The sequence below is a fragment of the Scyliorhinus canicula genome, chromosome 2 (genome assembly GCF_902713615.1).
Source record: "Scyliorhinus canicula chromosome 2, sScyCan1.1, whole genome shotgun sequence".
NCBI classification, from domain to species: domain Eukaryota; kingdom Metazoa; phylum Chordata; class Chondrichthyes; order Carcharhiniformes; family Scyliorhinidae; genus Scyliorhinus; species Scyliorhinus canicula.
The window spans coordinates 262,824,338-262,845,635 of NC_052147.1; the positions used below are offsets into that span (position 1 = coordinate 262,824,338).

General features: G+C 44.8%; 1 protein-coding gene across 12 annotated transcripts in view; it reads right to left on the minus strand.

Annotated features, from left to right (window-relative positions):
* neb (nebulin) overlaps positions 1-21,298 on the minus strand; it is a 361,584-nt gene that overhangs the window by 167,179 nt on the left and 173,107 nt on the right. For all 12 annotated transcript variants that reach the window (XM_038790010.1, XM_038790016.1, XM_038790008.1 and 9 more), the window contains 11 exons: positions 18,709-18,912; positions 18,517-18,621; positions 15,867-15,974; positions 15,409-15,720; positions 13,564-13,767; positions 10,765-10,869; positions 10,562-10,669; positions 10,126-10,437; positions 5,726-5,929; positions 3,713-3,817; positions 258-365 (listed from right to left, as the gene is read on the minus strand). In XM_038790010.1, coding sequence (XP_038645938.1) covers positions 258-365; positions 3,713-3,817; positions 5,726-5,929; positions 10,126-10,437; positions 10,562-10,669; positions 10,765-10,869; positions 13,564-13,767; positions 15,409-15,720; positions 15,867-15,974; positions 18,517-18,621; positions 18,709-18,912 — 1,875 coding nt within the window. The remainder of the gene's footprint in view (positions 1-257; positions 366-3,712; positions 3,818-5,725; positions 5,930-10,125; positions 10,438-10,561; positions 10,670-10,764; positions 10,870-13,563; positions 13,768-15,408; positions 15,721-15,866; positions 15,975-18,516; positions 18,622-18,708; positions 18,913-21,298) is intronic.

The window sequence follows — 21,298 nt, forward strand, 5'->3', positions numbered from 1 at the left end:
TCAGGTGCCATGTTTCCTTCATTGGAAGCACCCATGATCAACTTTCACTTGCAATATTTTTTAGGGCAATTTTCTAGCTGACAGAACTGGTGCAAGTCTAACTGTGCACAAAGTTTGTTGCTTTCTTTGTTTGTTCTCTGTGACAGTCGGACCTTGGCCATTAGTTTATAAATGGAAAAAAATACTTTAGTCAACAGTAGGCTTAAGCAACACTCTCAGAAATTGAAAGCATCAGATAACTGCATGTGCACACTTACATCACTAGCAATATCTCTGGAAGCTTTTGCAGCCTTGATTGAGATGGCGTCATTCCTGAGATCATATCCATCCTTTTTCGATTCTTCCCAATTGAGTTTATATAGTTTCTATGCAGCATAAAAGAGGAATAATGAAACTTCCGTCAAATATTAGACACAGATAGCAAGCCATTGTGAACTCAAAGACCACCCATACCACCACCACTCCTCCCAAGGTCAGGCGACAACTCTCCCCATGGCCAACACTCCCCAGGTTCCTCCGCTCCCATCCACACCCCCACCCACCCACCCCCTATTACTGCTCCTATTTGTTATGTACGTGCAGATTGACTATCAACCATGGCGGTATTGAATGGGAGAGCAGGCTTGGAGAATTCAATGACCTACTCCTGCTCCTATTTTGCGGGGGTGGGGTTATTTCTGAGCCATACAAACTAGTGAGTGCCAGGTTTTGATCTTTGGTCCATGCTGCTACCCGACAATTTTAACATCATTTGCATTCATGAGCAGTCGTTTGCACTCCTTTGATATCAATTGACATCAAAAGCCATCATTAAACTATCATTTAATGTTGATTGAATGCAAAAGCAATTATTTGGTCAACTTTGACATTAATTACACTCAAAAGCTTTCATCTCACTATCATTTACCAAGTTACAAAACTGACATCAATTGCCCCAAACTGTCGTGCTCAATCATTTGTGATTAGCAACATCATTTAAGCGCTTAGACACCAAAACCATCATATTTCTGAATTTCCAGAGCATCAAATTCCTAAAACCTTTGAAAAAGCAGGCTTTCAAGCAACTCTTGCTATTTGATGTGAGGATAGCAAGACATTGCTGATCTGGGCTCAACCATTCCAAATTAGAATATTTGATGACAAGTGATCGCAAATAGTTTTTGAACACAAAAATTATGCCAAGATTTTCGATTTATGGTGGGATTAATGGGAGACTGTTGCTGGGTTCTAAGGCTAATGCTTCGGGAATGTGGGTTCAAAACTCACGACGGCAGCTGGTGGAATTTAATTCAATTAATAAAATTAATCTGGAATTGTCTATCCTAACAAGGCTCCTCAGAATTTTGTAGGTTTTCAATTACTCCAAAGAATAGAAGCCCAAATTACTGAGTTTCTTATCATAGGACAACATCCTTATGCTTAAATAGTGAACCTGTGCTCTACTGCCTCCAATGCAACTATAACCTTTCTTAAATGTGGAGACCACGACTGCACACAATACTCCAGATGTGGTCTCACCAAAACCCTGTACAACTGTAGCAAGACTTCTTTATTATTGTACTCTAATATCCTTGCAATAAAGGGCACCATACCATTCACCTTCCTAATTGCTTGCTGCACATGCTTTCTAATTCTCTTGGACCAGAGGACCCAAGTCTTTGACCATCAACACTTACAAGCTTCAGATTTTGAAAAATATTCTTCTTTTTTATTCTTAAAATCAAAGTGAACAACTTCACACTTCCCTTTATTGTATGCTATCTGCCATCTTGTTGCCCACTCACTTAACCGAACAAAACTTCTTTGCAGCCTCTCTGTGTCCTCCCCGCAGCTTACTTACTTCACCTACCTTGGCGTCATCAGAAATCTTAGATTATTCTCTGTGTCCTTGTTTAAATCATTAATATAATTTGTAAATAGCTGAGGCCCCAGCACTGACCCTTGCGGCACTCCATTATTCACTGCCTGCCAAATTGTAAGAGTCCTGTTTAATCTCAAACTCTATTTTGTATCCATTCACCAATCCTCTGCCCAAGCTAAAATATTACATCCAGCTCCATAAGCCCTTAACTTGCCTATTAAAGTTTTGTGTCATAGCATCTTACCAAATGCCTTTTAGAAATCCCATCAAAGAATTTAAAAAGCAGTTGTCCGCTGGGGTTTATAAGTTAGGAAGGTCTCAAAATATCTCTAGGTGGGAAATATAAATTAGCATTTCTGTCTTGATTACTATCTAGTGACACCACTGAAAATTGTATCATTGTTTCAGGTAATAGCCTCAGCAATGCACGCACATAGAAAGCATCCTATCTGGCTGCATCACAGCCTGGTATGGCAACTGCTCAGCTCAAGACCGCAAGAAACTTCAGAGTCGTGAACACAGCCCAGTCCATCGCACAAACCCGCCTCCCATCCATTGACTCCATCTACATCTCCCGCTAGCTGTGGAAAGGGCAGCATAATCAAAGACCCCTCCCACCCGGCTTACTCACTCTTCCAACTTCTCCCATCGGGCAGGCGATGTCTGAGAACACGCATGAACAGACTCAAAAACTGCTTCTTCCCCGCTATTACCAGACTCCTAAACACCCTCGTATGGACTGACCGCATTAAACCTACACCTCTGTATGCTTCACCTGATGCCGGTGTTTATGTTGCCCTATTGTGTATTTTCTTTTATTTTGTTTTCTTTTCATGTACTTAATGATCTGTTGAGCTGTTCGCAGAAAAATACTTTTTACTGTACCTCGGTACACGGTACAATAAACAAATCCAATCCAATCCAACATAAGATCATAAAACCATAAGACATTGGAGCAGAATTTGGCCACTCAGCCCATCGAGTCTGCTTCGCCATTCAATCATGGCTGATATTTTCACATCCCCATTCTTCTGCCTTCTCCCCATAACCCCTGATCCCCTTATTAATCAAGAACATTTCTATCTGTCTTAAAGACACTCAGTGATTTGACCTCCACAGCCTTTTGCGGCAAAGAGTTCCACAGATTCACCACCCTCTGGCTGAAGAAATTCCTCCTCATCTCTGTTTTAAAGGATCGTCCTTTTAGTCTGAGATGGTGTCCTCTAGTTCTAGTTTTTCCTACTAGTGGAAACGTCCTCTTCAAGTCTACTCTATCCAGGCCTCGCAGTATCCTGTAAGTTTCAATAAGATCCCTCCTCATCCTGCTAAACTCCAAAGAGTACAGACCCAGAGTGCTCAACCGTTCCTCATACGACAAGTTCTTCATTCCAGGGATCATTCTTGTGAACCTCCTGTGGACCCTTTCCAAGCCCAGCACATCCTTCCTTAGATCCCAAAACTGCTCACAATACTCCAAATGGGGCCTGACCGGAGCCATATACAGCCTCAGAAGTACCTCCCTGGTCTTGTATTCTAGCCCTCTTACTGGTGAGATACCCCATACTGGTGAAATACATTTACATCTTCCACAAACTAAAAAGGCACTTTGACCGTTCTGTTTGTCGAGGAGTGATATCAAGTGGATTAAAAACACCTTTCAGGAGGCTCCCATTCTTAAAATATGTGGCCTTAGTCTTCACAATTATGTAGAAACATACACATAGCTTTTGCTGCAAGAGTTAAATAAATTGCAACACAGGTAATTACACAACAAATGTGAAGAAGGAAATGGAAACCTTGATAATTGTGTGCTGCCCACTAACTGACAAAAGAATACTGAGTATTTCTTACCGAACTGATGTTTGCAGAATTCTGTTTGGACAACACCATCTCAGGCGTATCACTTGGAAGGTGAATTATGAGCTTGTCATTCTCCCAAGCACTATGGTACAGGCGCTGAAGGTAGGGGAAAGAATGGATCCGTTAATTCTTCCAATAATGACCTGACAAAATCTAATGCTTGTTTTAATATGCACATAAAACTCTTGTTCATCACTATTTCCTATGAACAACCATTGCGAACCTCTACCCAAACCTCTACCCAGGGGCTGGTTTAGCTCACTCAGCTAAATCGCTGGCTTTTAAAGCAGATCAAGCAGGCCAGCAGCACGGTTCGATTCCTGTACCAGCCTCCCCGGACAGGCGCCGGAATGTGGCGACTAGGGGCTTTTCACAGTAACTTCATTGAAGCCTACTCGTGACAATAAGCCATTTTCATTTTCATTTCATTTCAACAATGTTATTGGAGCCACACTTTCTAACCATTCACCAATTGACATAGATACGTAGGTAATAAACCATAATCCACAAGGGATTATGGGTATCTCTCTCTCTTAGAGAGACATAATTGGAGCTTCACACCAAGCATGTGGCAGGTGAAATTGTAAATGAAAGAAAGAACATTTAATGAGAAATATAAATGAATATTGTAATGAACGCCACAGCTATCATGTCTAATCTAGATGTCAAATTTACTTTTCACAGAACAGCTGAAATGCTTCTATTTCTTTGAATGGTTTTCATTGACTCTGCAAGAGATGTGGCCGGCAAAGTAATGAAGATGGTGCCTGCCAATCTCTCAGCCTGATCAGCCTCAGTAAGGAATTCTCAGAGAGAAAGGGAGAAGGTGTTTGAAAAAAAGATACTTTATATATATATATATAATGTAGATATGTAGAAACATCCATCAATGTCTAATGTATCTATCTACTGTAATAATAATCTTTATTGTCACAAGTAGGCTTACATTTGCACTGCAATGAAGTTACTGTGAAAAGCCCCTAGTCTCTACACTCCGGCGCCTGTTCGGGTACACAGAGGGAGAATCTCGAATGTCCAATTCACCTAACACGCATGTCGTTCGGGACTTGCGGGAGGAAACTGCAGGAAATCCAGGCAAACACATGGAGAATGTGCAGACTCCACACAGTGAGTCAGCTCTGTGAAGCAACAGTGCTAACCACTGTGCCACCCTGCCGCCCATGTCGGTATTATTTTTGAATTCATATGACATATTTCATCACCCCATAATACCCAAACCACCTTGAAGCCTGTGAAGTACCGGTCACTATTTGAATGGAGGAAATGTGACAACCTAATTGTGTACAGCAAGGTTGCACAAACAGCAATGTGATAACAACCAAATAATCTGCTTTCATGGTGTTGGCTGAGGGGTAACTATTGGCCAGGATACCAGGGTATCTCCCCTGCTCTTGTCTAAGATAGTGTCATGTGACCCTTTACATCCACCTGAGTGGATGGGGCCTCTGTCTAACATCCCATCTGAAAAACAGCACTTAAACATTCCTTCATTGCTGGACTGAAGAGTCAGCCAGGGTTTTTGTGCTCAAGTCTTTTTAACCCACAACTTTCCAACTAAAAGGTGAGAGTGTTACCAACTCTGCAAAGCAGAGGGCCTGACTTCAAATCCACGGAATGGAAACAAATGAGTATTCTTGTGACTCTAAAGGCAAGTTCTCTAATATCCGAGAGACCCACTCCTGTCTGTTCAAAGGCTTTGATCTAATATTATATTCTACGATAGGATTGCACAATGTGTGTCCTCTAATCATATAACAATGGTCCACTTTAATCATTTTTAAGAACACTTTTGCAGTAAAACATATTTCTTTGTCTGAAAAGTAAACTATTCTACAATTGGAATATGAATGTCCTTAAAGGATCCATATTGGATCATCATGAGCAGCTATGGAAGCGCAATGGCAAACATTTTATTTGAACACATGGTAGTTTATGTCTGTATTATTATTGGACACAAAAGAAAAAAGCCACAATGGTGCTTACATCACTCAGTAGGTCGGAGTTGATTTTAGCCTGGACGAGGATGGGCAGGTCCACAATGCTGGTGAAGCTGAGCTTATCTGGTGGCTGCCGGTAGTGACGATCACTGAGGATCTCCTGGGCTCTCTGCACTTTCTTAACCTCCAGAGAACCATTGGGCATCCAGCCGCAGCCACGGATCCATTCCAAATCGGACTTGTACAGCAACTGCAAGGGACAGGAGCAAATCGTCAAACCACAGTGAACAAAGCTAATCTGACAAAGCCTTTGTTAATATGCTCAGACCAAACACACCGTTGCCACGTTCAGTAGAAAAGGGTAATAAAAACACTTTAGGAAAGACATAAAGGCCTTAGTGAGAGTGCAGAAAAGATTCATGAGAATGGTTCCGGGCAAGAAAGTTCAATTCTGTGGATATTGGAAAAGTTGGGACTGTTTACTTTGGAGAAGAATAAGAAGAGATTTGATGGAGATGTTCAAAATCATGAGGGGTCTGCATGGTGCAAGTAAGGAGAAAGTGGTCGTACTGGTGGAAGGATGGAGAAGCAGAGACACAGATTTAAATTAATTGGCATTGCAAACATGAACATATAACATAGAACATTACAGTGCAGTACAGGCCCTTCGGCCCTCGATGTTGCGCCGTCCTGTGAAACCCCTCTAAAGTCCCTCTACACGATTCCCTTATCGTCCATATGCCTATCCAATGACCATTTGAATGTGTTTAGTGTTGGCGAGTCCACTACTGTTGCAGGCAGGGCATTCCACGCCCTTACTACTCACTGAGTAAAGAACCTACCTCTGACATCTGTCCTATATCTATCTCCCCTCAATTTAAAGCTATGTCCCCTTGTACTGGACATCACCATCCAAGGAAAAAGGCTCTCAATGTCCACCCTATCTAATCCTCTGATCATCTTGTATGCCTCAATTAAGTCACCTCTTAACCTTCTTCTCTCTAACGAAAACAGCCTTCAGCCTTTCCTCATAAGATCTTCCCTCCATACCAGGCAACATCCTTGTAAATCTCCTCTGTACCCTTTCCAATACTTCCATATCCTTCCTACAATGTGGCGACCAGAACTGCACACAATACTCCAAATGCGGCCGCACCAGAGTTTTGTACAACTAAGGAGTAACTTCCTAACGCAATGAGTTGTTCAGATCCGGAACACGCTGCCTGTGATGGTGGTGGAGGCCGGTTCAATCGAAGCATTCAAGAGGGTGCTGGATTATTATTTGAGAAGAGAGAATTTACAGGGTTACAGGCAGAAGGCAGGGTAATGGCACAAGGTGAATTTTTCATTCAGAGAGACCGAGCATTCAGAGAGGCCAAATGGCCTCCTTCGGTGCCGTAACAGGTCTGGGATTCTGTGAAAAGCCAAAGATGGGGGTCCTGGATCAGAACACGGTAAAGCGTTCCGCGCCAGGGGACCTGGCCCAAATTAATTCTGCAGTAGCAGTTTAAATAAGGCCGCAGTTCAACAGTGGCGAATCTTCAAATGTGAGGCAGAGAACAAAGGTCCTATTAGGCTAAAAAGGTGATGCATCCAAGAATGGAGTTCTGTAGATAAAGGGATTAAGATAAACCTAAAACATAAAAGAAGCAGGAAATGACCAAGCTGATTCGAACATTATTAAAACAAAACACACAAGAAAAATGTAAAGTCGGAAGTTAAAAAGCGAGATTAGAAGGAGACAGGGAGGAGAGGTTAGCCAATGTGAAACGTAGTAAGGGCTTAAAGGAAGGATAAAGTACGACCACTCAGCATTGAAGGGAAATGGCGAATAATGGCGAATAATGGAGGATATCAAACAAATATTTTTGGAGCAAATTTAAGCCTACATCCATCAAAGCTGGCAAAGTCCTTTTTAGTAGGACAGCATTTCAGTTTTAACTTGGGTGGAATGAGCAGGAATTGACAGTGAGTTTCCTGACAGCCAAAGTGATGTGGAAGAGGTTCGAGGCCAGCAGGGTGCCAAGAAGAAACCTTCTTCACAGGGCCAGGAGTCTCAGGACCTACAAGTAAAGCTTGGGACTTCCCTCCTGTGGACGTGCACACCCTCCCACACTGCTTGCATGATCTTTATGGCACTGCCCATGAGTTTAAAAAAATACCACAGGCTCATGCATTAAAACACCACAGTTCTTATTTCTGGAATTTGAAAATCACCTGACCAAAAATTGGCCCAGAGTTAAACTTAGACCAAATGTGTCAGTTTTGACAATGGTGGATGTAAAAATGTAGATGTGCTGGAGAAGTGTGTGGATGACTCATCAAATACAGTTATAGAAAAGGATTTGTTTGTGGAAAAAGTAGTAGACCTAAAATTAGTAATATTGGCTCTGTCATAATATTTCAATTCTCTTGAGACATAAAAGCAGTTCTTCGGCTCTGGGCAATGGTCAATTTGACATTGCTGTGCACAAAGAAATAGAAGGATTAACCAAATATTCAAAGACCATTTAGACTGATGTCCCATACCCTTCATCCCCCTCCCATGGCACCTTCCCCTGCAATCGCAGAAGATGCAACACCTGCCTCTTTAGCAACCCCCTCCTTACTGTCTGAGGGCCAAAACATTCCTTTCAAATGAAGAAGCAGCATTTTACTTGCACCCCTTCAATTTAATCTACTGTATTCACTGCTCCCATTACGGAGACTGAACACAGACTGGGTGACCGCTTTGTGGAACATCTTCACTCCGTCTGCAAACATTAAAAAAAAAATTTTTTTTTAATTTAGAGTACCCAGTTCATTTTTTCTAATTAAGGGGCAATTTAGCGTGGCCAATCCACCTACCTTGCACATCTTTCGAAGGGTCATTTAGATCCAAAACCTCTGTTTTTCCCCACTGATGCTGCCAGACCTACTAAGTTTATCCAGCATTTTCTGTTTTTAATTAGTCTGCTGTCAAATGTGAGCAAACTCTCAGAATCCATAATAATTTGTGATAAAATTAATGCGTATTTCAAAATGCACAGATTGGTCACAGGTATGATTTTATTAAAGGCAAGTTGCATTTGACAAATTTAATTGAGTTAATTTTGCAACATGAATAATGCGAATGAAATAGATCTCATACGTTCATAGAATTTACAGTGCAGAAGGAGGCCATTTGGCCCATCGAGTCTGCACCGGCTCTTGGAAAGAGCCTCTACCCAAGGTCAATACCTCCACCCTATCTCCATAACCCAGTAACCCCACCCAACACTAAGGGCAATTTTGGACACTAAGGGCAATTTGGCATGGCCAATCCACCTAACCTGCGCATCTTTGGATTGTGGGAGGAAACCGGAGCACCCGGAGGAAACCCACGCACACACGGGGAGGATGTGCAGACTCCGCACAGACAGTGGCCCAAGCCAGAATCGAACCTGGGACCCTGGAGCTGTGAAGCAATTGTGCTATCCACAATGCTACTGTGCTGCCCAACTGTGTTAATACATACAGAATGTATCTAATGGGAGGTGCATTCCAAGGTTCAGGTATATGGTACCAAGGGAAGTGTAGTGGCATGGAAGGAAAGTTGGTTGATGCACGGGAAATCAATAATTAAAGGAAATGGATGTTGAGTGAACTTTGAAAGGATTTGGAAATGGTGCACCCCAGTGGTCGGCGTTGAGTTCGCTTTTGTAATGCACATAGATAAATGTTTTAGACTTGGGCATAAGGTGAATGATACCCAAAACTGCTTCGATATAGATGTGGTGGATGTGGAAAACATAAATTTCGAAGTAAATAGGAAGTCTAATGGAATGACAGCTGCAGTTTAACAGAGACCCATGAGGCACTGCACTAAAAGTCATAATGCATATATTAAGTTTCATCAGGATAATGCTAGGGTTTGGAAACCACAGTTAAAAGAACAGTGTAAAACATTGAGACTATTTGCACTGTAGCAAAGAAGGCTGGGAGGTGATTCTATATGTATGTATTTGATGTGGAAAATAAGGATATCCTATTTCTCAGGTTGCGGAGTCATTGATGATGGTTCAATTTAAAATTGCCACGAATAAAGTGAGGAGACAGATTAGGGAAATATTTTTAATCAAGAGAGTTGTACTTTGGCACAACAAATGGTTTGGGCAGAGACCACTAGATCTTTTCAGAGCAATTGGATAAATATTTGGAGCTAAGGAAGGAGTTAGAGAGAGAGAACATGGAGCTCAATTTTTGGATTGATCTAGTTAAGGGTCAACATAAATATGACGGGCTGAGTGGCCTCCTTTAGTATGCTTCTACGATTCTTTTGTATCAGAAAATTTACAGGCTTTGGGACACAATAACTTTGGCTTTTATTTTATTTCCAATCACTGTTTTGTTTACGTGTTGTAAAACCACTGTATAATTTAGCCTTAGGCTTAGTGATACGAAGAAAAAAGAATGAGATGTACTCACATCACTCTGCAGATCATAGGCCTTCCTTGCCTGAATTACATCGTTCTGGTCTGGCAGACAGGTCCACTCGTGCAGGTAATGTCTGTAGTCAATGTCGCTGACCAGGGTTTGGCATTTTTTGGCCAACAGAATGCCCAGCATGTCGACTGGCACATTGAATTTGGTCTTTGATTTCTGAAAGTCTTTCTTGTACTCCCTGTCGCTCTGAATCTTGGCTACGTGCATGGACCAAACCATCTTGGGGTCGTCCTGAATGTCCCGGCATCCAACATGGTGGCCAAGCTGCTTGCGGTAGGCTGCTGTGTATTTGTACTGATTGTGAAGAAAGAACATAACGTTACCTTTACCAGTTTTTATTGGACTAGCAGCAGTAATTTCAACATCTTGCTTGCAAAGAGAAGGAACAATGTGTATATTGGTTGACACACAATCTTACCATGCTTGCGATGTCTCTAGAGGCTTTTGCAGCCTTGATGGGAATAGCGTCAGCTCGTAAGTCATAACCTTTGCGTTTATATTCCTCCCATTCTTGTCGATACAGTTTCTAAAATGGACGAGGAAACATGGTTGCCATCAGTTTTTGCTCATGACCGATTAGTAGAATCGCATCTCAGTCATTTTAGGGACAGAGATTCATACCTGGCTGATATTGGCAGAGTTGCTTTTAGCCAGAGTAATTTCGGGAGTATCTGGCATGACATGAATATTGGTTTTATCGTTATCCCACGCTTCTGTGTACAAGCGCTGTAAAAAAAATAACAAGACCGATGATTTGATGTTCTTAGCATCAGTGCAACGGCTTTAATTTTCGTCAAAGACCCGTGGGTTCCACAAATGTTCGGCAAACAATTCTGGGCCAGAATATTTCTTTGCTAACTGATAGGAGAGAAATTCCACCAATTTTCTTCCTAATTGCAACCCAATGTTCGGGAGTCAAAAGATTGTTGAGAGGTGGGATACTTACATTCCAAAATACAGAAATATTTTTGAGACATCAAAAGTCCTGGAGCAGTAAGAATCCCTCTTGTGATGCCTACTCGCCAAGTCCCAAATTTGCCATGTAAATTACACCCAAGTAATGCCTAATTGATTTACTTTGGAATACCCGCCTACTTGAATTGCACTACTGGCCTCCCAACAGTAAGTGGCGTTGCTTTGCCTTGCTTCTCCATCTTCTAGCTGAGCTGACCTCGCACAAGCGTCAATGCAGCATCCTTCTTTCTTTGCAGCCTTTTCAATCAACCCCAACCCTCTGTCCCATCTTCTTTGATGCTGCAAACTCTCATATTCACTGTCACCTGTTGGTCTCTCTCTCTCAATCCCCCCTTGCCCTGCCCCATCTGCAGCTCTGTCTGGTTCCTAGTCACCTTCCGGCTACTCCGTTAAAAAAAATAATAATCAGGCCCTTTCGGCCCATTTCTCTGATTTTGAGCCCATTTTAAGCCCGGTTTCCTACTGGAGCTTCTGTAAAATGTTTTGAGACCCTGCTTCATTAACCCATCTTTAACTTGGATCTAGCTCAATTCCAGGCCTGAATTCCTCTTTTTTAAAAATCCAACCATTTATTTCTCTTCCCAGCTATTCTGTTTCAATCCTGACACCCTGCTTTCTTTATTTGGCCACTGTGGCCACTTAAAATGCTTTCCCTATCCCAGATCAGCCATTTGGCCTGTCAATTTAAACATAAATTGGATTTCCCGATAAGAAAGATGCATACAACAGTACTGATGGCCTTAAATGGGAAGGGTCACCAGAAAGATGATTTTTTTTAGTCTCTCCTGACCCCCAGAAGAAGTGACTAACAATATAAGAAACTCGAGCCCAGACGTCTTCCCAAAGGGGCTCGGGCACCTCTGCCAACCTTGTGGCCGTTATGCCGACTTTCACTGAATGTAGACTCTACCAGGAAATATACAGAGTCTCTGTGAGGTTGTGAACATGGCAGCTTCTTACATTGGAAGTCCCAACCTTTGACTCCACCCCTTCCTGAACCACTGTCCCTGTCAGAAGCAGATAAAGGCCCTGTGGTGAATGTGATTCACACCGGATTATAATCGGTATATACATGTGTCTGTATTGTAAGTGCAGTTGCACTACCTGTCCTCCAGGGGGAGTAGCTCTGGGAATGCTCGAGTTGTATAGGGCTTCTCCCTTGGCTCTGCCCAGGACTCCTCCCCCGGAAGCTGCTGTATAAAAGCTCAGTGCCACATGGTCAGCCGGCCAGTTCACCGAAAGTTCAATGGCTAACCGGCTGGCTCTGTTGTGAGTATATTAAAACCGCTATTCTAATCCTACAAGCACGTGTGCGTAGAATTGTTGGTTCCAACAGGCCCTGCTTTATTTCATAGATTTGCATAGAACTGGTTTAGCTCAGTTGTCTAGATGGCTGGTTCATGATGCAGAGCAAGGCCAACAACCTGGGTTCATTCCCCGTACCGGCTGAGGTTATTCATGAATGTCCCACCTTCTAAAACTTGCCCGCCGCCTGAGGTGTGGTGCTCCTCAGAATAAATCGCCACCAGATCTCCCCCTCAAAAGTGAAAAGCAGCCTTTGGTCATCTGGGACTATGGTGACTTTACATAGAATTTACAACACAAAAACAGGTCATTTGACCCAACCATCCTCTGCCAGTGTTCATTCTCCACACGAGCCTACTCCTATTCTAATTCATCTAACCCGATCAGCAAATCCTTTTGTCTCTTTCTCCCTCATAATCATGAAATTCTCTGACTGCTACTTCAATGTGCCTCAAACGAAGGTTGGAACCAAAGAAATCTGGGCCCGAATTTAGTAATTCTGCTGTCATCTCAGCAAAGCATGTGCCAGAAGGGCCATTGATTTTCATCCCTTCCTGCTCAGATATATTAACGTTACGTTTCCTGGGATTTTGCAGCCATTGAAATCACATTGCTAGCAGTATAGGGAATTATTTAAAAGTCTCTCAATAGCTTAATGTCTTCATTAGAACAGCAGGCAGCGCGATTTTGGAATAAGGCATTGAGCCTTTTTTATAATTTATCCTGCAATTTCAGGGCTGGGTTCTCCGGTTGGGAGGTTATAGGCGAGATTCCCCGTTCTGCCACACCCGTTTCCTGGTGCGCCACGCCCTCGCCGGCAGTGAGATTCTCCGTCCCGGCAGCCGGCCAGTGGGAATTGTTGATATCCCCATGCCGTAGTGAAATCCGTTAACTTGAGTGGGCGGCCGTGATCAGGTCGGCATCTGCCCCGTTGTTCCGGATTCTGCCCCAACGCCCGATTAGGGAACGCGATCTGGACATCCCGGGACAGAGTATCCCGCCCATAATGTTAAAGTCAGATGTATTTTTATATTATTTCCTAAAAGATTTTTGAAGGCCAGCGCGCCCTGAGTAAAACAAAAATGAAACGGAAAATTAAAAAAATCTCCCTTTGTCAAGAATGTGTGATATAGTACTTACCTTACTGAGCTGTTGAGCATTGTTCTTGGCTAAAACCAGGTCAAGAGAATCAAGAATGCCTGTAAACTTGAGGGTGCTAGGCGGTTGACGATAACTCCGTTCACTCAGAATCTCGCCAGCTTTCTTGACCTTCTGAACCTCCAGCGATTCAGAAGGACTCCACCCAATACCACGGAGCCATTCCAAATCTGATTTGTACAACAGCTGGGGGCACAAGAATTGTTTTGTTTAGGATGAGGAGGAGAAGCAAAGTACGCAAACAGTTGAAGGGCAACTTTGCACAAGTTTAAAGTTGAACGAGCTCGAGGTGCCTGTGCCGGATGTTCAACCTGAAGTCACCTCAGCTGCAGTGAGTGTTATGGGTCAGTTTGATAACAGGCAGGCTCCAACAGTGCGAGCAATCTTTCATATGTTATTTTCACGCTGATATATCACAAAAGGTTAAAAATTACCGGGGGGAGTGTTAGCAGGTGTAACCATTTCTCTGTCCACTATTTTAATCGAGTTCAAAACCATTTGAAACTGTATCAGACAAAGCAAAATTTGCAACACAGTCCCCTTTACTGTGCCTGGCCCGGCCTCTGACGCACACAATGGGCTGACTTTTTCCAACCCTTTGTATAGGGGCTGATAGGTGGAATGGGAGGTAATATGGCAGTGAAAGGTGCCGGAATTAGAATCTATAGCATATTGCCATGAGTGGCCAAATAAGCAATTCAATGTCCCAGTTAAAGTCTACTTGCTGCCCCGCAGGCATTTTGCCCACGTCGGCAGGACCTGCTGTCAAATAAACATTGCCAGCCCCTGGGCTGGCTCCCAGCAGGGACCCTTCAAACAAAGGGAGGCTCCCAGCGACAATAGAGGGCCTTCCACTTAATCCTGACACTGCCACGGTGTCCAGGTGTCACTGCCAGGTTGTCATGGGCACTGCCAGGCTGGCATTTTTCACCATGCCCGGGATTGGGCCCGGGGGTGCCCTGCGCGTGCGAAATGGGGTGTGGGGAGAGGGACCCGAAGACACCCTTATTGGTGAGTTGGGGCTTTGGGGGAGGAGGAAAGGGGCCATGTCGGGTGGTGAGAGATCGGGACGCATTTTCAAATCTCTTCCTGCTCCTCAGTGCAGGAAACGGGACTAAGTGCGGCCCCAAATTGCAACAAAGTCCCGAAAGATAGCGTGGTGTTTCTCGGCACTGCGAGCGCCGGGAGACACCCGGTTAAACACACTCATCACGGGACCTTACTGCAATTTGGTTAGATCGCACCCAATATCTTCACAACGTTCACTGGCCAATTTATCCACATCTCCACACTTTGAAATCTTTAATTAGAATCATTATAGTGCAGAAAGAGACCATTCAGCCCAACGAGTCTGCACCATCCCTTTGAAAGAACATTCTACTTGGGCCAACTCCCCAGCCCACCCCGCTCTATCCCCAAAACCAAACGTGCAGATCTTTTGACACTAAGGGGAAATTTATCATGTCTAATCCATCTAATCTGCACATCTTTTGACTGCAGGAGGAAACTGGAGCACCCGGAGGAAACCCACGCAGACAAGGGAGAACGTGCAGACTCCATACCTCAGTCATCCAAGGCCGGAATTGAACCTGGGTCCCTGGCACGCTAACCACTGTGCCACCCTCTGACAGTATTAACTAAACCTAACAAAGTCTCTAGAAATCGAACAGACATTTTCACATATTTAGGTATGTACTCACATCACTCTGCAATAACTTTGGCTTTTATTTTATTTCCAATCACTGTTTTGTTTACGTGTTGTAAAACCACTATATAATTTAGCCTTATGCTTAGTAATACGAAGAAAAAAGAATGAGATGTACTCACATCACTCTGCAGATTATAGGCCTTCCTTGCCTGGATTACATCGTTCTGGTCTGGCAGACAGGTCCACTCGTGCAGGTAACGTCTGTAGTCAATGTCGCTGACCAGGGTTTGGCATTTTTTGGCCAATAGGATGTCCAGCATGTCGGCTGGCACGTTGAATTTTGTCTTTGATTTCTGAAAGTCTTTCTTGTACTCCCTGTCACTCTGAATCTTGGCTACGTGCATGGACCAAACCATCTTGGGGTCGTCCTGAATGTCGCGGCATCCAACATGGTGGCCAAGCTGCTTGCGGTAGGCTGTCTTGTATTTGTACTGAAGCAGGGATCACAAAAATCATGCTTTATTTGATCATCAACGTTAAATTTGTGTAATTATGATTAGAAAATTTTAAGAAAGGGTGCTGACATCATTATCTTTAATATGGAATTTTCTGACTCAAAATGAAGAGGTCCACTTACATCACTGGCAATATCCCGGGATGCTTTCGCTGCCTTGATTGAAATGGCGTCAGAACGTAAGCTGTAGCCTTTCTTCTTATCCTCCTCCATGCCAAGCTTGTACAGTTTCTACAGGGAAGGAATTACATTCATAGCATCAGGTTCAAATGTGGGTTTCTCATGTGTCCTTAATCTCATCATCAGCTGAAGGGCACAGTGGCTAGCTCTGTTGCTTCACAGCGTTTGGTTCGATTCCCAGCTTGTGTCACTGACTGTGCGGAGTCTGCATGTTCTCCTCATGTCTGTGTGGGTTTCCTCCAGATGCTCCGGTTTCCTCCCACAAGTCCTGAAAGACGTGCAGGTTAGGTGAATTGGACAGTCTGAATTCTCCCTCAGTGCACCCGAACAGGCGCCGGAGTGTGGCGACTAGGGGCTTTTCAGAGTAACTTAATTGCAGTGTTAATGTCAGCCTACTTGTGACACTAATATAGATTATTATAAGTATAGATGGAGATCCGTAAGTTTACTGGTGGCTGAAGGTGGTGTTCCCATTATCACTCACAGATGGGTGCTGTTTTTTCCCAAACAGATGGTTCACAACTTGATTCACCCTTGAAGCCAAAGCAGACCAAAACTGCTTTGTCATAGGTGTCCACCACCCCAACCCCAACTCCCCTCCATCACCGACCAAGTTCATCCCTGGTCAGAGATCATAAAATGGAAGAAAAAAGTGACACATTTTGGTATGAGGAATGAGTAGTGAGTAGAAGAATGAGAAAGTGTGAAAAGACTCAAGGATGTGCAGGGATAGATGGAATAGGGCAGGGATAGATGGAATAGGGCAGAAAGGTAAACAAATTGCTAAATGTGGCGGGGCAGGTTGAGAAATTGGTTCACAATGCCTGCATTTTCTTGGAATTGAAGAAATAGAGGTAGAGAACAAGAGTTGGGATGTTTGTGATAAACATTCAAAAAACACTAGGTCGGCCTCATTTGGATTACTGAGTCCCATTCTGGGCGGCACACTTTAGGCAGGTTGTGAAAGCTTTAGGGAGAATGCAGAAAAGGTTTACAGGAATGATTCCAGAGGTGAGGGACTGGATTCTCTGGTTCTCCAGCCGTGTCTTTCTCGGCAGCGCACCGTTCACTAGCAACAGGATTCTCTACTCCTGCCGCTCCTCAATGGATTTCCCATTGTAACCACCCCACGCTGCCGGGAAACCCCCAGGTGGGAGTGCGCCTCCAGAGAATTCTGGCCGAAAGGGTTTTGCTTTTGTGAACAGATTGGAGAAAATGACATTGTTGACTTTGGAGACGAGGACGTTGGGAGGACATTTGTCATCGACTGTTGATGTACCATTTGTCAATGTTCTCTGTTGATTATTCTCTTTGTCTACTGTGTACGTACTGTGTAGGTTCCCCCAGCCACAGAAAAATACTTTTCACTGTACTTCAGTATAGGTGACAATAAATCAAATCAAATCAAAAAATTAAAAATCAAATCATTTGTTGGAGATGTTCAAAATCATGAGGGATCTGGACTGACTAGGTAGCGATAAACTGTTCCCATTGGTGCAAGGGTTGAGAAGCAGGGGACGCCTTTTTAAGGTAAGTAAGAAGGAATATCGATATGAGGGATCAGGAAAAATATGTAGTAAATGTTTAGGTGAAGCACCCGCTTTAAAATGTGGTGGAGGCAGATTCAATCCTGGCTTTGAAAAGCAAATTGAACAAGCACCTGAAGAGGAACAAAATTGCTGAACTTCGGGGAAAGTGCCGGGGTGCATGACTAACTGGATTGCTCTTTCAAAGAGGTATCACAGACGTTTTTTTTTTTTTTATAAATTTAGAATACCCAATTCATTTTTCCAATTAAGGGGCAATTTAGTGCGGCCAATCCACCTACTCTGCACATCTTTGGGTTGTGGGGGCGAAACCCACGCAAACACGGGGAGAATGTGCAAACTCCACACAGACAGTGACCCAGAGCCGGGATTCGAACCTGGGACCTCGGCGCCATGAGGCAACAGGGCTAACCCACTGCGCCACCGTGCTGCCCCGAGGTATCACAGACGTGACGGGACAAGGAGATTCCTACTGCACGAATACAGTCCTGTGATACGCCTTCTTGGTCAAGGCCCATAAGGGAGACAACAAAGGTAATCAACTTTCCTCCCACTGAGGGCAGCACGGTGGCGCAGTGGGCTAGCCCTGCTGCCTCACGGCGCCGAGGTCCCAGGTTCGATCCCGGCTCTGGGTCACTGTCCGTGTGCAGTTTGCACATTCTCCCCGTGTTTGCGTGGGTCTCGCCCTCACAGCCCAAAGATGTGCAGGTTAGGTGGATTAGCCATGCTAAATTGTCCCTTAATTGGAAAAAATTAATTGGGTACTCTAAATTTATAAAAAAAATAAAATAAAAAATTTTTTTTTAAAAACTTTCCTCCCACTGCAGAATTTCAGCAGCCTCAACCAGGGCATCTTTGGGGACGCCCCCACCCCCTGAAGTTACAGCCCAAGCTCTTTCAGATCTTTTATCCCACCTGTGCTGAATTCTATCCTTCCCTACCCGGATGCGTTCAGTCCTGCTTCCATCAACTGGATTGCTCCTGTGTGTGCAATAAATGCTAACTAAGCGAGCAAGTGCCATTTCAAAATGCTCTCATATACTTACGTCACTGCAGCTGATCTGGTTCTGTTTTGCTAATATTATCTCTGGCGTATCTGGCATGACGTGAATTGTAGTCTTGTCCGCTTCCCAGGCTTCAATATATGCATGCTAGGGGGAATAAATGGTGCAACGATTAGCACTCTGATGGGTAACATTCAAAGCATACCTGTCAATTAACCAAATAAGTAATCCAACCTTGTTCATTAGGTGTGCGTTATTCTTTGCTAAAGTCAGGTCCATGGAGTCAACCAGGCTGGTGAACTTAAATGTGGATGGGTGCTGACGGTAATTGCTGTCACTCAGGATCTCGCCAGCTTTTTTGACTTTGACCACGTCTAGTGAGTCCACAGGAGACCATCCGATACCCTTCAGCCACCCAAGGTCTGCTTTGTAGAGAATCTGAAAAACAATGAAAAATCCTTAATGCTAACATTGATACAGAAGATGTTATAAGGTAATTCACATTTGTCCGATAGCAATGCAACTGAGATCATTAATAATCTGGCCACAGAGTAGGTCATTATTGAAAATAAACTCTCATGATCGTTAAAGACTTGTATATGTATAACATTTTATCACGTTTCAGAAAGCATCAAATTAACTTTAAATGTAATTAATGTTGTTTTTTAAGCAAGTGTGACAATCAATTTTGCATAAAGCGGGTTTCAAAAACATCAGCAAGAAAATACGGTCAGCTGGTGATTTGATGGTGATGGTTAAGGAACCAATGTTGGCCAGCACAATTTAAGAACTTCTTTCTGTCTTGTCTAATGAGGATAGGATCACGAATATCCACCTGAACCACCAGGGGCTGGTATAGGGGCTGTTTAGCTCACTGGGCTAAATCGCAGGCTTTGAAAGCAGACCAAGGCAAGCCAGCAGCATACCTGTCAATTAACCAAATAAGTAATCCAACCTTGTTAATTAGGTGTGCGTTCGATTCCCGTAACAGCCTCCCCGAACAGGCGCCGGAATGTGGCGACTAGGGGCTTTTCACAGTAACTTCATTGAAGCCTACTCGTGACAATAAGCGATTTTCATTTCATTTCAGAAGGAGCCTCAAAATAATGTCTCACCCAAAAGGATAATGGGCAGGATTCTCCGTTGCCCGACACCGATATCGTAATTGGCGATCAGGCAGAGAATCGATTCCAACCCCCAAATTGGGGCCAGTGCCGGTTTGAAGCCGGTCAGCCATGCTCCGCCCTCTCAGAAATGGCGACATCGTGTCACGTTGCAATGCGTTGGCACGTCATCGCCCGGCCCGCCCGCAATGCTCCGTCCCCCATTGGCTGAGTTCCCGACGGGGCGGGACACATGGGGCGAAATTCTCCCAAAACGGGAGAAATCGTAAAACTGCCGTAAAACCCGGGCGGGTTTTACGGCAGCGCGCCCCTTCCCGACGGGGGACCGATTCTGGTCCCCCGTCGGGGCTAGCAGCCCGACGTCGGAGGCTCCGACAAGTCGGGCTTAACGAAAATCGTTAAGCCCGCTTGCCGGAGTTAGCGCCGGCTGACGCGTCATTTGACGTCAGCCGCGCATGCGCAGGTGGGAAGACTCCACCCGCGCATGCGCGGGTGACGTCATCGCGTTTTTGCGCGAAACCCGCGCATGCGCGGGCCGGGTTGCCCCTCAGCCGCCCCGCGTATTGATACTGCGGGGCGGCGGAAGGACAAATAGTGCGCGGGCATCGGGCCCGCTGCCCGCGATCGGTGGGCACCGATCGCGGGCCCATGGCACCCTTGGCACGGCCGTGGTACTGCCGTGCCAATCGGTGCCATGGTTATTTTTTGCGAGTTTGTCACGACGTTTTTACGAACGGCAGGACCAGGTGTGTTTGCCGTTCGTAAAAAGGTCGTAAAGGGCTGGGACTTCGGCCCTTCTAACAGCTGAGAATCGCTGCCGGCCGTAAAAAAACGGCGGCAGCGATTCTTGTCGGGATTTCGGCGGGGGGGGGGGGAGAATAGCGGGAGGGCGTCAAAAAAGTCGGGAAGGCCCTCCCCCTATTCTCCCACCCGTCGTGGGGGGGGGAGAATTTCGCCCATGTGGTTTCAGCAGTTCGGAACCAGGAGTGGCATCTGCGGACTGTGTCCAGCACTGCCACACTCGGCCAGAATCCGTGCCGCTGGAAAGGGGGGGGGGGGGGTGGGCTTCCACGAGGACTGGGGGGACTGGTGGGGGTGGCCAGTGGGTGACCTGTGGGGTCAGGATGGTGGGTCGGGTCCGCGCATGTCTAGAGCCATGAATACGGCATGACCTCTGCAGGTCGCTAGCCGTGCGTATGCATGGTCAGGGTCCCGGCCATTCTCCAGCCGTTTTCAGAGTGGGAGCCAGGAGTTTCATCCAGCGCCGTTTCTAGCCCCTCACCGGTCCCCGAATCGGTAAGGGGTCGGCGCCGATTTTTTCATTGTAAACCTCCTGCGAATCCTACGTTCGAGCCGCCACTTGGCCACTGAAATGGCGAATCCAGTCCAGCCTAGGTTAATTACTCAGACCATGGAATGTTTATCAAACAAAATGAACTTCTGATTTAGACAGGTGGTGCAACTGAGTTCAGGAGGTAAAGAACTATATATCCCAACGTTAATCTTTTTATATTGTAACATTTTATGCAACCTTTTATTAATTTAAGGGATATGGGCATCATTGGCTCAGCCAGCATTTATTGCCAATCCCTAGTTTCTCTTGAGAAGGTGGTGGTGAGCTGCCTTCTTGAACTGCTGCAGTCCCGGAGATGTAGGTACTGCCAAAGTGCGAGGGAGGGCAGACAGGAGGGAGTTACAGG